The sequence below is a fragment of the Argopecten irradians genome, chromosome 3, assembly GCF_041381155.1.
Source record: "Argopecten irradians isolate NY chromosome 3, Ai_NY, whole genome shotgun sequence".
Lineage (NCBI taxonomy): Eukaryota > Metazoa > Mollusca > Bivalvia > Pectinida > Pectinidae > Argopecten > Argopecten irradians.
This window is the reverse complement of record NC_091136.1, coordinates 54,195,448-54,214,423: the sequence shown is the minus strand read 5'-3', so window position 1 is coordinate 54,214,423 and position 18,976 is coordinate 54,195,448. Positions and strand designations below refer to the sequence as shown.

The following is an 18,976-nucleotide window of genomic DNA, read 5'->3' as shown; positions in this document are numbered from 1 at the left end:
GAGGATTACCTTTCCTTCATATTTACCTTTTCACTGTAGGTGGCGTTGTGCAACAGGAAAATTGTCAACAAAGATGGCGTACTGGTTCCATAGGAATCCGTTGAAAGCGACTGCTGTGTTAACTTTTGAGTTACGAGGAGTATCAACCGATGAAAAGACTAGAAGGATATTTAAGTAATGCAATACGTTTCTATCACTGCTTTTGGTTTTACTTCTCTGCTCCTTTATAGTGTTTTGATGAACCTGTCTTACAGCCTTACTGACTCATTATGCCTCGGGTCACGAGATCGTTTTTACTTCATTAGCATCATCATCGCATATTTTGTCGCTTAAACTCAAACAAAGTGTAACATTTATCGCAAATGCCTAAAATAACCATGAATTTAAACTTTGATTCGCTTCGGATGTTGTAAATCGTTAAAATTGTCTAATTTTAAAGAAAGAAAGAGAATTAAAAAAATAAACAAAGTATGTCTAGTAGAACTATTTCGACATCAACTTTGTAGAAAAGTCCCACTGAAAAAAAAGATCTGAAATGATTGTTTTACAATTGCAATGGAATGTAGATTGTACTGACAAGTAATGTCCGCAATCATTATACTGATTAGGTATATTGACATGTCAGTTATATTGTAATGTCTCCAATTTTTTTTTTTTTTATATTCAACATAACATCATTGTGATCATTTTATGAGATTTTGATTGAGTTATCATTTATCCTTTATAAAGGGACTATTTAAAGTATAATGTGATACCCGATAATGTTTGTGCAGGACTAGGAATTTTCTCCAGTGGTGATGGAACATTAAAATTACTATTTGTAATCTTCCTGCTTAATTTTTGCCAAGGAATTTTTCGGGATGCAATTATTCTTTTGGAAATTCATCTTCAAATAAAATTAGAAGCTGAAACTTCTCAATGGTGGTAATGGTGTAAAATAAGTACGGTAACTTTTAGGGCTGTAACGAGTATCCGAGTACTCTAGTATTCACAAATTATTGAGAAAGATCGGATACCGAATATTCGTTACTCCTGATATTTTGGATCGCGATCTTTCAAAAGCAAAAAAATAATACCTTCTTTAATGCTGTCATAGCTCAAAAATGTGAAGGAATGTACACTAAAGTCTGAATATCATCGATGTTTTTACTTTGAAGTAGACCGAATATAAATAATCTCGGACCCAAAGTACTCTCATTGGTAAACGAGGAAAGCGTGCAAAGTGTCGCAAGTCACCAGACAGAACAGGCGGCAAGTGCTAACTTTGGCTATAATTTGCATTACAATAATCTTAAACATCGCGAGACATATGCCTAACAACAAGAGGTAAACAAATAGGAAACGAACTGACAGAAATTTAAGAAACTAAAACCAATCCCGTTACACAAAGTATGTCTAGTAGAACTATTTCGACATCAACTTTGTAGAAAAGTCCCACTGAAAAAAAAAGATCTGAAATGATTGTTTTACAATTGCAATGGAATGTAGATTGTACTGACAAGTAATGTCCGCAATCATTTTACTGATTAGGTATATTGACATGTCAGTTATATTGTAATGTCTCCAATTTTTTTTTTTTATATTCAACATAACATCATTGTGATCATTTTATGAGATTTTGATTGAGTTATCATTTATCCTTTATAAAGGGACTATTTAAAGTTATAATGTGATACCCGATAATGTTTGTGCAGGACTAGGAATTTTCTCCAGTGGTGATGGAACATTAAAATTACTATTTGTAATCTTCCTGCTTAATTTTTGCCAAGGAATTTTTCGGGATGCAATTATTCTTTTGGAAATTCATCTTCAAATAAAATTAGAAGCTGAAACTTCTCAATGGTGGTAATGGTGTAAAATAAGTACGGTAACTTTTAGGGCTGTAACGAGTATCCGAGTACTCTAGTATTCACAAATTATTGAGAAAGATCGGATACGAATATTCGTTACTCCTGATATTTTGGATCGCGATCTTTCAAAAGCAAAAAAATAATACCTTCTTTAATGCTGTCATAGCTCAAAAATGTGAAGGAATGTACACTAAAGTCTGAATATCATCGATGTTTTTACTTTGAAGTAGACCGAAAGTACACAAGAGCTGCGTGAAGTAAAGCTAGCAACATGTTATTTTCGTACCCACGCTTCGATGCAATGTTGTGAATTCTTCATAGAATAATAATGATAAAACATGATTATTGACTTCTAGAGGTGTAAAACATTATTATCGATTTCGTATTCATTACGGGTCGGAAATATCTAAAAATACGAATATATAATATTAGGCAACTGCATGAGTACTGTAGTAGATGTGAACCCCATGTCAAAAACGAAAGGTAGGCTAATTACGAGTCAAAATCATAAATCACCTGATTAAAAATAAAAACTATAGGCCTAGAACCAAAGTAAATTGTAACTACTCTTCTAGATTTTAAATATTTTTTTTCTTAATTTCAATGTTTTTCTGTATTTGACCAAAATAAAAGTAACAATGAAATGTTTTGATATGGTGATTTATGCCTTACCATGATAATTTATATACAGTGTACCTGTTCACAGATGGTTTGACTTTGATTCATGCCGTTATTGATGTGCAGTAGTATTTTTGAGATGATGTTATTTCAAAATTCAAATGATTTGATTTTTTTACAGTTACAGTGACTGAATCCTGCTGTACTTCACCTGTAACTCTATTGCTTAATGATAAGGAATGTAAAACTGCTAAAATTGGTTTTATTATCAATACAAACAGTTTTACTTCGATTGAACCTTTTGCTTGTATCTAACTGGTGATTCGTGGTCCGATCTGTGAATCGTCAACCCTGAATCGTGGATCGGATCGGATCGCCACATGTTAGACAATCCACAGCCCTAGTAACTTTTTTAACTGAAGAAAAATACACTAATTCGTCTGCTGCTGGTTAATTTGGAAAGAGAAAAATTTGGTTGAAAATTGTAATGTATTAAGAATAAATCAAATTACAATTTTATGCCTGTAATATATTACACTAGCATGTGTATAATAAAGTTTTAATTTGCATATTATATAGTTATCGGCTCCTGTAATGTCATTTTCTGAGTAAAACTTTTGTCTTTTTTTTTTTGAAAAATATTATGCTCACAAAAATCTGACTTAACAATCAATATCTGCCATGAGGGTAGATAACTACCTTTATTTTACCTTTACAAATGATGCTTAAAGATGCTCCACCGCCGCCGACAGAGCATAAATGATATTCATCATTTGAACAATAATTAGTGTTTAATCGTGTATACATAAGTCTAATTAACACAAAAAATAATATAAAATAATTTGTTTTGCCTTTGGGTCAGGGGCAATCAGTACTTCATTCCATATAGGATATACTGACACGGAATTTTTTCGGGATGCAATTAATGATTTTTTTATATTTTTAACTTGAAGTAAAATTAGAAGCTCAAACTTTTCAATGGCGGTAATGGTGTAAATTAAGTAACTTTTGTAACTGAATAAAAATACTAAATCGTGTGCTGCTGTTTTTGATAATGAAAAAATACCATTTGTCTGCGGTGGATTATCTTTAATTATTATAGTGATCAAATTGATAAAAAAGAAGTATTAAAATTGTAAATACAAGGTTTTTGTAAATCTTCTTCCACAACCAAGAGAAAAATGTGGGTCATTTAAGGAGGTACATGTACATGTATTTTAAACTTTCATCACTTTTTCATGACTATGCACTTTAATCAGATATTCTTTATGTTTTATTTCCTTTAATTGTATAGTTTATTTAATTTTAGTGAATTACGACAGACCAGGAATAAGCTGCTTGAGTTACTCACCGACCCAAACCATGAGGTTGTCACAGTAGAAAAGGCCACAACTGACTACTTCTGTCTGTTGATGGGTCTCACACAGCCATTCGGAGACGAAGGGGAAAACAAACTGAGGAAAGCAATAAAATTCAAATGGACCAATACGCTCTTAGGAAATACTCCTATGTGAGTTTATAAAGTTACATTTTTAATAAGAAAAACAACTTTAAAAGTACTATAGAGTTGGGTCTTTTTTGTTAAAGAAATAAAAAAAAACTTTTGGTAATTTTACATTTTACCGTAATTTTTCTAGAAAATATTATTTGTATTGTTTTCAAGGTAACTTATGTATACATAGTTGATTAATTTTGAAAAGAAAAGCATGAACCAAACTTATCAGATTAACTAATGTTACTCAACTAGAGTATTGATGAAAGAAATGCTTGAAATATATTTAATGGTAAAAAGTAAAAGAAATTATTATATTTTGTGTAGTTTTTTGCATCATATCATTTTTATGATAAACATTTGACAAATTTTGAATTAATTGTCCGTTAAAATGCTTTGATTTGATTTAACTTGTGATTGGTTTATATGGATGATCATGAATGAATTATGTACTTTGTTTACTGTTGCAGTAATTATAAAACAACCTGTGTCACAATTTCTATTTAGGAAAACATAGAAGCTTGATATCTAACTTCTTTGAAATAGATAAGTCATGATCACTGACAGAAAAAACTGACATACAATACCTTTTTGACTTTGAATATGTATATATATTTTGATGGTAAATACACCATCCTAGTTGAATTTGTTTAACACTGTGTAACTGCCATTTTTCTATCTAATGACATGTTTGTTTTTACAGGGAGCAATTTGATGCTGTATTTGAGGCAGCGTCTATGGCTATTAATGTAGCCTTGTGGTACACTAAACATGCTGCTAAACTGGCTGCCAAGGAAGAGTAAGCTACTGGACATTCATTCTACATATTCTCATTCTTTAGAAAACTGTAAATCAGATCTAATTAATAGAAGACTACAGTTACTGTGATTGGTTATGCGATGTAATTGTTGGTTACATCACAGATTAGATAAGTCATACTCTCTTAGCACATATTGTAATTGCTAATTATCCCCTACGAAACGCGTTTGCAGGGGATAATAAAATGGGCTCCTTCCATTCGTGCATCCGTCCATCCGTCAATCCGTGATTCTTCCGGGCTATAACTCAAATTTCTGTACGCATTTGACAAATGCCCTAGTTGTGGCTTTTGCTGTGCCTTTTGCTATTGCGGACCTTCCATTTTTTTTAATCTGTTACCATGGAAACTTAGTCAAAAATACCTAATTAGTGTTTTCTGTTTTTCCGTTATCCTGGAAACTTTGTCAAAAATACCAAATTACTGTTTCTTTTTGTTTCCAGTCTTTACTCCAAAACCTTTCAATGCAGCTCCATGAAACTTTCTGTATATATCAGATAACTGTCTGTTACTGATGTTATCTTTTTAATTTTTTTTTTTCGTATTTTTACAATACTCATATACAGTTAAAGTTATACTTGCATAATTGTTACTTTAACCTTGATGTATTTATGTTTTTATTTCAACTGCGGGCACGGGGGATAATGTCAAGCTTTCTAGCTCCTTGTTATCTATTTAAAACATTCTCATGTGTGTTAATTTGGTATTATGTTTTATTTCAGACCAGATATGGAGGAAGCTAAAGAGGTTCACAAGTGTTTGAGGATTGCAGCAGGCGTATTTAAATTTGTAAAGGTGAGAGAGACTTATTGTGTCATTTGGTGATACATTAAAATATATCAAAACTGACCCTTGTCTTATCTGGAACCCTGTCTATTACAACTTATTTTATGGCAGTTTCTGTCTATACTGACCATATATACTAGTCTCTGTGACATCTTTATTAGACAGGTTTTGCAATATTAAGGTAGACCAGCCCTTTTGGTTTCCTCTGAAGGATTTTGTTTATTTCTTTATTTCAAGAGTACTCTCGCACTATTGTTTTACTTGTCGGGTGTGGAGTCTGTGTACATCCGCTATGTCCAGAGTCCAACTGCGCACGCGAATCCGCAATTTACTGCCTTATACCATCTCACATATGTTTCTGGTTCAATAGATTTTGCCCTGATTAAGTGACACCAACCTTTTAATAACATATAACTAGAGATTCCTGTCAGCGATGTTTTACTATAAATTAACAACAGTGACATAAGACAGTCCTTAACACATTCGTCTTGTGTAAACTGCAAGAGTTGTACCATACAAACTTTTGTATCGGTCATGATATTCCAAACATCTGATCAACTTTGGGAACTTCCGGAATAATGCAATGCAAATCAGTTTTATATAGTCAATAAAAAAAATGTGACAGAACAGATAACTTTTAGTAACGGCCAAAGTCATTTGCTGCCTTATTTAGCAGATTATATTTCATTTATTTCACATCATTCTAGGTCCTAGGTGTATGTTGCACTATCGCTTATTAATCCGTGATCATAGACTGCATTTGCTGTGGTTCTGATAAATATTTATAAAATTACCCAGCCTTGCGTAAGAGAAACAGTATAAAAAAAATAATTATATAATGTACAATATCAGTCTGGGTGCCTGAGTTCTAGATCTGATCATGGGGCAAGTTCACATGAAACTCTTAGAGTTAACACGAGCGGTATGTGTTTCAACAAAACGGCGGTAGTTTCAACTCAAGTTGCATAATTTGAACTATGAACTCTACCCATGTCTAACCCACCTCAGAACCAGGTTTCGGAGAGTTTCTCTTGGATAAGGCTAAAACGTTATAACGACTCTCGAACTAGGGTCTATAAATAGAATTTTACGTCACTCACCTCAATCCCCGAGTTTCACGTGAACTTGTACATGTACTCCAGAAAGGCATTTAAGCATGATACAGGTTAGTCACCACATGCACAGAAACTAGACAGTGCTGTAGCGGACGACTATTTTGAACAGCGAAACAAGTCTATCATATCAATATCAATCAAATTAAAAACAAACTTCTATTTAACAAATAACACAATTACAGGTAACAAAGTGCAAAGTTATTTCATATTTAAAGTTCTAATGAAGTAAGGGAAAGTATTTATTACAATTTACAATACAAATGTATTATATCAAGGACGTAAACCATCTCCTTGCAATAGTCCCAATGGTATATATAATGAGCGATCAATTGTGCTACGTACACCTGTTGCCGATGATGATATTTCATATAGGCTTGTGGGTATATATCTACGGGTTATTTTTTAAATATGTTACATTTTTAGCCCTCTGGGATCTCTTGTTGTATGTGCAAAATATCTCTTACAAGGCCTTGTAGATGCATATTGTATTTGAAATTAAGGTTTAAGGAAGTAGTTAGGGAGCACTTATTGTCTAACAGACATATTTCTAGTTAAATAAGTATTATTTCCTCCCTGTAAAATCCCTTAACATGTAAAGAATATGCCCATATTATGTTCATACCTTCTGTAGGTGATATAGAATTCATAACTACACTAAATATGCTGGGTTTTCCGCAATAAACAAAATATCATTATTGTAAAATAAAATCCAGACCCAATTTTTGTGAAAAATTACATCATAGTTATGTTTTCTTCTTTTTTTTAATAATCTGAGGAAAATTTGACTTTTTAGAATTTGCACAAAGATTGACATGTTTGCAATAAGAAAAGTCAATAAAAAAGTATACCTCACCACATTAATTTTCAAAATACATTGTATGGCCAATTTGCTTTCTAATACCCCTTAAATTTTGGCCTGAAAACTTTTAAATAGGCGAATTCGTAGCACCTTTCAACGTTTTATGTGATCAATTTATCCTTGTTTGTTTTCTATATTTATTATATTATTGAGCAATACAAGATAACACAATAATTACATATCTTAATGAATTGATTTATTTATTATATAAAATAAAACAATCCAGTTGGCAAGCTACATAGGCCTGACCTCAAACTTTCAAAAAGAGTCTAATTCGGCAGGAAGTACATCAGCTTTTGCTGAGGCAAATATTTTGCTGTGTGATACTGTATTTAAATCAACTATTTTCCATAATAGCATCTTTCAAATGATAAGTAAAGATTTTGATAAGAAAATAAAATGAAAATATTTTCCAGCAATTTTATTTCTGTATTTTGTTTTTCCGATTCCGTACGGAAATTGGTATACCAGTATCTCACAATGAGTGTCTATTGAGGCTTGAAATTCAAATGTTTCTATTCAAAACACCACTAACTTCCTTCGGCATCCATATACTGTAAATTTATTTCTATTCTACAAAAAGATATGTATACAATTATAATAATTATGGTCATTCATTTGTTACTTCTGACAGGAAGTTCCCCATAAATCCATGTGTATCCCATCTGACTGTTTAGCAGCTACTATGATTCTTGGATTTGACTTCATGCATGAATCTTCAAAATTATGCTATATTTGTTTATACATGTATATATATTTACCGATTACCAGACCTTTAGATTGATACACTTCAAGTAAAACACTCAGAAAGCTTCCAGACAAAATATTTGCTCGAATGGCTATGTCAGAAGGGAGTTATAATAGATGGGTATGGAGAAATAAAATATGTTTGCGGGGATCCAGATAGAGACGTTACAAACGTATAACGTCACAGAAGGGACGGTCTACATTAGGTGTATAGATAGATCAATATGTTATAACGTTTCACTTTTGAAGTTGAAAGGCATGGGCATACTGTTTTTAGCTCATCTGACCCGAAGGGTCAGGATGACCTATAGTCGTCATGTTTCGTCCGTCGTCGTCCGCCGTGCGCCGTGCGCCGTGCGTTAACTTTTCACATTTTGAACTTCTTCTCAAGTTCTACCAGTGCGTTTTGGCTGAAACTTGCATGAAATGATCCTGCCATGGTCCCGACAAAGTGTTGTTATTTTTCGGGTCGATCCGAAATTCAAAATGGCCGCCACAGCCGCCATCTTGAAAACACATTTTGAACTTCTTCTCAAGTTCTACCGGTGCAATTAGGCTGAAACTTGCATGAAATGATCCTGACATGGTCCCGACAAAGTGTTGTTATTTTTCGGGTCGATCCGAAATCCAAGATGGCTGCCAAAGCCGCCATCTTGAAAGCACATTTTGAACTTCTTCTCAAGTTCTACCGGTGCGATTTGGCTGAAACTGGCATGAAATGATCCTGATATGTTCCCGACTAAGTGTTCTTATTTTTCGGGTCGATCCGTAATCCAAGATAGCCGCCAAAGCCGTCATCTTGAAAATACATTTTGAACTTCTTCTCAAGTTCTACCAGTGCGATTTGGCTGAAACTTGCATGAAATGATCCTGCCATGGTCCCGACAAAGTGTTGTTATTTTTCGGGTCGATCCGAAATTCAAAATGGCCGCCACAGCCGCCATCTTGAAAACACATTTTGAACTTCTTCTCAAGTTCTACCGGTGCAATTAGGCTGAAACTTGCATGAAATGATCCTGACATGGTCCCGACAAAGTGTTGTTATTTTTCGGGTCGATCCGTAATTCAAGATGGCCGCCACAGCCGCCATCTTGAAAATACATTTTGAACTTCTTCTCAAGTTCTACCAGTGCGTTTTGGCTGAAACTTGCATGAAATGATCCTGACATGGTCCCGACTAAGTGTTGTTATTTTTCGGGTCGATCCGAAATTCAAAATGGCCGCCAAAGCCGCCATCTTGAAAACACATTTTGAACTTCTTCTCAAGTTCTACCGGTGCGATTAGGCTGAAACTTGCATGAAATGATCCTGACATGGTCCCGACAAAGTGTTGTTATTTTTCGGGTCGATCCGAAATTCAAGATGGCCGCCACAGCCGCCATCTTGAAAACACATTTTGAACTTCTTCTCAAGTTCTACCGGTGCGATTTGGCTGAAACTGGCATGAAATGATCCTGATATGGCCCGACAAAGTGTTCTTATTTTTCGGGTCGATCCGTAATCCAAGATAGCCGCCAAAGCCGTCATCTTGAAAATACATTTTGAACTTCTCAAGTTCTACCAGTGCGATTTGGCTGAAACTTGCATGAAATGATCCTGACATGGTCCTGACAAAGTGTTGTTATTTTTCGGGTCAATCGGAAAACCAAGATGGCCGCCACAGCCGCCATCTTTAAAACACATTTTGAACTTCTTCTCAAGTTGTGCGATTTGGCTGAAACTTGCATGAAATGATCCTGACATGGTCCCGACAAAGTGTTGTTACATCTCTGGTTGATCCCAAATCGAAGATGGCTACCATGACACTATATCTAATTAACTTCCTACATGTTAAGGCCCTTTGGCCTCTTGTTTGAAAGAAAATTTGTTGAAAGAAATTGAAAATGATCCTGACACGGTCCTGACAAAGTGACACCATATGAAATTAAATTTACTATTGCCAAGGTAGTCAGATGACCGTTAAGGCCCTTTGGGCCTCTTGTCTTATCTAATATTTACCCCTGACATTTCAGTCAACAATACCAAAATTGTACATGAAGTGAAATGTCCTGTGTGTAGCAAATTGCAGCTGAGACTGACTGTTCCCTGAGGATTATATCAGGTGGTAGTCGAGATTCTCAATAATCGGTTACTTGGTGTGGTCTTCCTAAACACAGCTGTGTTATCGGATTATGATAATTTGATGAGGACATTATGCATTTTGATTATTGACACAGTCATAAGATTTCTTACCAGTATGTTGTCATGTTGTCTTGATTCCAGGATGATCTGATATCACGTTTATCTGAGAACACGGAAGGAGCTGTGGATACTGATAGCCGAGTCCTAGAGGCCTACGTCCATCAATGTACGGCTGAGGCTCAGGAGGGTGAGTAGACAGCTAAATATTACAGTCTAACATTGTACAGTGGAGGCTCAGGAGGGTGAGTAGTCGGCTAAATATCACAGTCCAACATTGTACAGTGGAGGCTCAGGAGGGTGAATAGTCAGTTAAATATCACAGAGGAGAGTGCTAAATATCACAGTCAATTGTACATAGTACAGTGGAGGCTCAGGAGGGTGAGTAGTCAGTTAAATATCACAGTCCAACATTGTACAGTGGAGGCTCAGGAGGGTGAGTAGTCGGCTAAATATCACAGTCCAACATTGTACAGTGGAGGCTCAGGAGGGTGAGTAGTCAGTTAAATATCACAGTCCAACATTGTACAGTGGAGGCTCAGGAGGGTGAGTAGTCGGCTAAATATCACAGTCTAACATTTACAGTGGAGGCTCAGGAGGGTGAGTAGTCAGTTAAATATCACAGTCAACATTGTACAGGGAGGCTCAGGAGGTGAGTAGTCGCTAAATATCACAGTCAACATTTACAGTGAGGCTCAGGAGGGTGAGTAGTCAGTTAAATATCACAGTCTAACATTGTACAGGGGAGGCTCAGGAGGATGAGTAGTCAGCTAAATATCACAGTCTAACATTGTACAGTGGAGGCTCAGGAGGGTGAGTAGTCAGTTAAATATCACAGTCCAACATTGTACAGTGGAGGCTCAGGAGGGTGAGTAGTCGGCTAAATATCACAGTCCAACATTGTACAGTGGAGGCTCAGGAGGGTGAGTAGTCAGTTAAATATCACAGTCCAACATTGTACAGTGGAGGCTCAGGAGGGTGAGTAGTCGGCTAAATATCACAGTCTAACATTGTACAGTGGAGGCTCAGGAGGGTGAGTAGTCAGTTAAATATCACAGTCTAACATTGTACAGGGGAGGCTCAGGAGGATGAGTAGTCAGCTAAATATCACAGACCAACATTGTACAGCTGAAGCTCAGGAGGGTGAGTAGTCAGTTAAATATCACAGTCCAACATTGTACAGTGGAGGCTCAGGAGGGTGAGTAGTCAGTTAAATATCACAGTCCAACATTGTACAGTGGAGGCTCAGGAGGGTGAGTAGTCGGCTAAATATCACAGTCTAACATTGTACAGTGGAGGCTCAGGAGGGTGAGTAGTCAGTTAAATATCACAGTCTAACATTGTACAGGGGAGGCTCAGGAGGATGAGTAGTCAGCTAAATATCACAGACCAACATTGTACAGTGGAGGCTCAGGAGGGTGAGTAGTCGGCTAAATATCACAGTCCAACATTGTACAGTGGAGGCTCAGGAGGGTGAGTAGTCAGTTAAATATCACAGTCCAACATTGTACAGTGGAGGCTCAGGAGGGTGAGTAGTCGGCTAAATATCACAGTCTAACATTGTACAGTGGAGGCTCAGGAGGATGAGTAGTCAGTTAAATATCACAGTCTAACATTGTACAGGGGAGGCTCAGGAGGATGAGTAGCGTAAATATCACAGCACAACAGTATCACAGTCTAACATTGTACAGCTGAGGCTCAGGAGGGTGAGTAGTCAGCTAAATATCACAGACCAACATTGTACAGAGGAGGCTCAGGAGGGTGAGTAGTCGGCTAAATATCACAGTCCAACATTGTACAGTGGAGGCTCAGGAGGGTGAGTAGTCAGTTAAATATCACAGTCCAACATTGTACAGTGGAGGCTCAGGAGGGTGAGTAGTCGGCTAAATGTCACAGTCTAACATTGTACAGTGGAGGCTCAGGAGGGTGAGTAGTCAGTTAAATATCACAGGAGGCTCAGAGATTAAAATTGTACGGAGGCATATCCATGTACAGGGAGTGAGTAGCAGGAAATATCACAGTCAACATTGTACAGTGGAGGCTCAGGAGGGTGAGTAGTCAGTAAATATCACAGTCTAACATTGTACAGTGGAGGCTCAGGAGGGTGAGTAGTCAGCTAAATATCACAGTCTAACATTGTACAGTGGAGGCTCAGGAGGGTGAGTAGTCGTTAATATCACAGTCAACATTGTAAAGGCTCGAGGTGAGTAGCGCTAAATATCACAGTCTAACATTGTACAGTGGAGGCTCAGGAGGGTGAGTAGTCAGGCTAAATATCACAGTCCAACATTGTACAGTGGAGGCTCAGGAGGGTGAGTAGTCGCGTCGGCTAAATATCACAGTCCAAATGTACAGTGAGGCTCAGGAGGGTGAGTAGCCGGCTAAATATCACAGTCCAACATGACAGCTGAGGCTCAGGAGGGTGAGTAGTCAGTTAAATATCACAGTCTAACATTGTACAGCTGAGGCTCAGGAGGGTGAGTAGTCAGCAAAATATCACAGTCCAACATTGTACAGTGGAGGCTCAGGAGGGTGAGTAGTCGGCTAAATATCACAGTCCAACATTGTACAGGGGAGGCTCAGGAGGGTGAGTAGTCAGCTAAATATCACAGTCCAACATTGTAAATCTGAGGCTCAGGAGGGTGAGTAGTCAGCAAAATATCACAGTCCAACATTGTACAGATGGGCTCAGGAGGGTGAGTAGACAGCTAAATGTCAGGCTAACTACTGATAAAGTTCATCAGTGTACGGCTGAGGCTCCTGGAGGTGAGATGGCACCTGAAATTATAGAGGTGTACAAATTTGACCATAAAAAAATTATCTTAACTTATGGTTGTGTGAGCACTTAAAAGGAACTTTACAAACATGACATGGAATATTTAGTTAGTTTTTATTTTGAGAAATGTTAGCCAGAGCAGTTGTGCTAAGTTTGAATAAAACTTAGAACTTGAATTGAATGTTTTTATAGTTATTAGTAACATTTGCCAGTGTGGTTGTGCTAATATATAGGCCTATGGCCCAAAGTTTGAATAAAACTAAGCTTGATTTTTTGTTTCTATTTATAGTAACATTAGCTAGAGCCGTGGAGATGAAGCATGCATCATCATTAATAGCATCTCTAGCTTTTGAAACAGGACAGCTGTATCAAAAAGCAGGTAAGAAAACATACATTAAATATCAAAGGTATTTTAACTCCTTCCATTCTCATGATCCTAAAAAGTGCTGTGCATTCAGGAAATCTTTAAAAAATGTTGATGCTAAAAACATTTCAAAACCTTCGTTTAATGGAAAGTTTAGTGTAAGCATGCATTGAATCGGAAATAAACTGGTTCTAATAAAAGTTGGTCAGAAGTAGTTAGCATTGCTGTGACCTGCACACAAATGTAATTGTTCACAAATCCTTGGTCAGTTTTTGCAATGCTAAAAGTATGCACACCTGTAGGTAGCTACATCTTGCAGACTGAACACAGACCGGCAGCAGAGGATTATAGATATAAGTGCTCAAATCGCTTTTACAGTCCAGAGTGTTTATTCTGATTCATAATTGTATTTATGTACTTAACAGTGATCTGGCTTGGGAAAGGGTAGTATGCACAAATTACCTGTGTAAATATCGTATACATTCCTATTGCTACACAATAACTAATTGTGTAGCTATAGGAATTTCTACTATATTGGTTACTATATTTAGTTAACAATGCTGTGAAAATCAGTACATGTATTTCTTGTTTTACTTTTCCTAAATACAGTTATATAATGTTATATAATTTGAGACAGAGAGCCCTGGAGTGACAATATATATATATTGAAAATATGGTATTACATGCATTAAGTTTATGTTTATTCATACTCTTTCAATGTAAGATCTTCATGATTTGCTCTTTCTTATTTTTTGAATGACAAACCTTTTCAGTCTGAATTATAAACTGACACCAATAGATATTGATGCTAGATAAAAAATGTTTTTCTTTTTCAGATGATGCTTTGAACAGTTTAGATGACAAAGTGGTGGGGAAATGGCGCAAGTACTGTCAGCTTAAATGCAGCTTCTACACATCCTATGTAAGTTGACAATACAGTCCAGTCAAACCTTGATAAATCACAGAATCATGCTTAAAACTTGCATTAGCTTATGAGTGTGTTTGGAGTAAAAATTTAAGGACTAGTACCAAAACACTTTGAATAAAACACAGTCCTTTGCTTACAGCAGTTCAATTTCACAAGGTTTACTGTACAGAAGATAAAAAAAGTTTTAATAATTCATACCTAGTATTCAATTGAAGGTGATATGGTGGAAACATAGGTATTAAGTCTGGGTAATGTTGCAAGGAAATATTATCCTAGCCTTTATCATGTGACTTTAGCATCCATTTCCTTTTATGTGATATGAGTAAGTGCTTTGATACTTTGATGTGATAACTATTAAATATCTGACTGTCATGTGATATGACAATATGTATCTTATAATAATAAAAGTTTTAAATTGTGACAGCTATGATGCTGAAAAGCAATGCTTAAATCCTGGAGTGAATTTCATTATGATGTCTGTCGTGTCTGCAATAAAATGTGTTAGAAAACTAAACAATGTCAAATATATTAATCCATGAATACTATCATATCGTGTAACCTTGTATCATATTAAAAATGCTCCCTATAAAAAGCTTCTCTGAAAAACACGTTATACTTTTGATATTCTATTTATTTGTTGATACAAAACTGATCTTATATTACAACTATTATTAAGTAAGATATTTTTTCTTTATATTTATTCCAGGCCCATTGCTACAATGGAGAGACGCTTTTAGCACAAGACAAGTGTGGGGAGGCTGTAAGAGGACTGCAGGAGGGAGTGAAATGTAAGTGTTTTAAAATATGAACAGGAGGGGGTGAAATGTAAGTATGTAAAAATATAAACAGGAGGGAGTGAAATGTAAATGTTTAAAAATATAAACCGGAGGGGTGATTTGTATGTGTTAGAAAGAGAATATAAACTGGAGGGGTGATTTGTATGTTTTAAAAAGAGAATATAAACAGGAGGGGGTGAAATGTAAGTGTTTAAAAATATAAACAGGAGGGGTGATTTGTATGTTTAGTAAGAGAATAGAAACAGGAAGGGGTGAAATGTAAGTGTTTAAAGATATAAACAGGAGGGGTGATTTGTATGTGTTAGAAAGAGAATATAAACAGGAGGGAGGGATCTTGATTTGGAAAAAGAATCCCTTGAAAAATCAATGGCATTGTACATTATGTCGTTAAAACATATTGTATATTATCAAATGGTTTAAAAAAATAATTATAAGTGCCAATAATGATGTCACTATTTTTTTCATACCCCAATGAAATTAAAAAATAGTGACATGAATACTTAAATAAGCCAGTAATATGAAATAAAATCTAATTAAAGACACATATGATTAAAATCTTCAGACTGAATGTAATGTGTATTGATTGCATTTGAAAGAATAAAACTGGGTGTTGTTCCTGTTTACAGTGTATGGACAGGCAGAAAAACAATGTGTGGAGTATGCCTCAGCTAAGGGACTTGGAACATTTGCACGTCCAGCAAATCATATATTCTTCCGAAAAGCTGGACCTGTGCTGAAACGAACATTAGAAAAATGTGATAGAGAAAATGGATTGATGTAAGTGTGAAAAGGTATTATAAAGGAATCAAAAAGAAATCAAAATATTTTGTTTACCTATGATGAATCTTAGTTCACATATACAGAGGTTTCACAATGAGTGGTTGTCGGATATGGAATTTATTTCACACAATTGAGTTATTTTTTTAAAGTTACAAAAGACACAAGCTTTTGCAAGTGTCTTTTGTAACTCTTAAAAAATATCTCACGATTTTTGTGAAATAAATTCCATATCCAATAACCATGAGTTGTGTGACCTGTTTCTACCACAATTTTAAATGATCTAGAAGAAGGCCAAAATCAGATAATGTTATTTGCAGACATATACAAATAATGTGTAGTTATATCATCATATAAGCAAATAGGCATTCATTAATATTAAAAAATCTTCATTGCTTTTAAAAGAATGTATTAAGAACAAATCATTTTAATTATGAACAACTAAATCATGCATTTCTTTTTGAATCTAGATTTCTTTAGGTACTTGAACAATAATCTAATCGTTGTCGAACTATATTGGAACATGTTTACGGCAAAGTGACATCTACTTCCTGCCAAATAATCATCAAACCATTGTAACCAAATTAAAGTCTGGTCTAGGTGTTAATTTTACTGAAATCACCTCCAGAGTCCTTGTATAGCAAGATATACCATTTTGGGTCAATATATTATGCTACGAATGTGAAAACAAGAGAGATTTGACGCCTTCGCACATCCGGTTTCAGCAGCTGTTTGTTTTGTTAGCAGCGATTGCGGTACAGCAACATGATGTCGTTTGATATTTGATGACATTAACAATTTGTAACGTGACAATTAGAAAAAATGCAGTTCAGATCAAAGTTTAAAAGACTGAAGGTTTTATTCCACTAGTAGAATATCAATAGATTTATCCTACACCCAGCACATCTAAAAAATGGCGTTAGAGTAGAGTAACATATTGTGGTAGAAAATTGTATATCTGAACATTGCCGTAATTATATATAAGACATCCTCAGTGTTTATATTACAGATGCTTTTGAAAAGCTTACAGGGAGGACTAGGGAACATTCGCTTGTCTAGTAAATACATTTATGTTTTCTTGGATGTAATTTTTTGCTGGTGATTGGCTATTTGCTCGTGTTCCTTAGGATGAAGTATTTTCTATGTATCTGTTACTCTTATACCATTCTTGTTTATATGTACAAGATATCATCAGAAGCTTCCGTTTGATGCCCCTGTACTGGAGTTGAAGGCCACTTATGGACTGGTAGCCCCTGAGGAGTTCACTTTTCCTACTCTCAGTCCTCTCTGGACTAAGGATGTTTATGACAAAATGAATGCAAAAATGGCACCTAAGCCTGATGAAGTAAGTGAAATGTTTTATAAATCAACAACTCCACATCTTTCTTTTTTCCCACAAAGGAAGCATCTTACCAATACTAATTAGGTATTCGAGCTAGCTAGATATAGCATAGGTATAAAGTTTTTATGTCTCCAAGTGTATATCACAATACCTCATACCGGTAGGGTATACCTTTATATACCTCACAAGGCTTTTCTACAGTGATAATTAATACTTTATTCGAAAAACCCTATGATGATTTGCTTGGTGTAATTAATCTACCCGGGTTATAGAAAGTGTTAATAAGAATCATAGTATCACAATGCAAAGGAGGAACTCTGCTGGTCTGGGCCAGCAGGTAGTATAAATACACAATGTAGTGGAATTGTAATGCAATGTAGTCCATTCAGCTTTGTATTAAAAAAAACTATATGGTAAAACAGATAGAATGTTGTAATTAGTTTAGAAAAATATCTTGTTCAACTTTTAAACAATAGTTGGAAAATAAATGAGATCAATATGTGTACATGTATAGTATTTAGATACGTGTATTAGCCTTTAGATTTCCTTAGGTCAAACCTCGTCTGATACCGTAAACCAACACATTTTTGCTGCACTTTGTACATACATACATTTCAGAACAATTTTATTTCATGATCTAGACTTCTATATTAGTTTTATCTTACTTGTATATGAAACATTTTTGTGGCATTTTATATAGTGATTTTTATATAGTGATTAAAGTTATTGTCTGCAAAATGTGTTATCATATTTAATTGCATTCAATTTAATTGTGAATGTTGTTAATTAAGACTTGGATAAAAAACCGTTTTTGCCATGCAATGGATTGGGGGCATCAAGTGTTTTTCATGTACATTCTGTCCTTCCGCGTTTTGTTACATGGAGGCGGGGACATTTATGTCTTTAGACATTTTCTAGGCTGAAACTGACCAATTTACGTCTCATTCAGAACAAAGACAAGAGTAAGAAGCCTGAGGACCTACCCCCAGTGAAGGAGAAAGAAACGCCTATGTCAGAGAAGGACCCCAGTAACTTCAGTGGCTGTGTAGTATCATAACGTTAGAGACAACCGTGTGTAGATGCTTCTCTGTAGTGTATAGGACAAGGTTTGGAGACATGAAAGCCCTAATGACTGTGATGTAGAAGATTATTTATGAATGATTCTGGATATTTCACTCTGAGCTTCACAAACTGGTGGATATTAGTTACTTTTCTGAACAGATTAGACTTAAAGAATATACCAGGATGGACATAAAATGGTAGACTTAAAGGATATACCAGGGTGGACATGAAATGGTAGACTTATAGGATATACCAGGGTGGACATGAAATGGTAGACGAAATGGTAGACTTAAAGGGTATACCAGGATGGACATGAAATAGACATATTTTGGATTGTGATGATTTTGTATATTGGAGGCCATACTATGATAGTATGGTTGTGGTTTATTAATAGACATTCTTGTTATTTCAGTGTTTCATTTGACTCATTTAGAATTGCCTTTTTTAACCTGAACAATAATCTAATCG

General features: G+C 35.5%; 1 protein-coding gene across 1 annotated transcript; it reads left to right on the top strand.

Moving 5' to 3' along the window:
• The first annotated feature begins 15 nt into the window (after positions 1–15).
• On the top strand, positions 16–18,921 carry LOC138319088 (BRO1 domain-containing protein BROX-like). The gene is made up of 11 exons (XM_069261999.1): positions 16–174; positions 3,778–3,978; positions 4,664–4,759; positions 5,500–5,572; positions 10,547–10,652; positions 13,528–13,617; positions 14,439–14,524; positions 15,237–15,318; positions 15,954–16,104; positions 17,290–17,449; positions 18,396–18,921. The coding sequence occupies exons 1-11, from the start codon at positions 74–76 to the stop codon at positions 18,501–18,503; spliced, it is 1,254 nt and encodes a 417-aa protein (XP_069118100.1). The 5' UTR covers positions 16–73; the 3' UTR covers positions 18,504–18,921.
• The last annotated feature ends 55 nt before the right edge of the window (positions 18,922–18,976 follow it).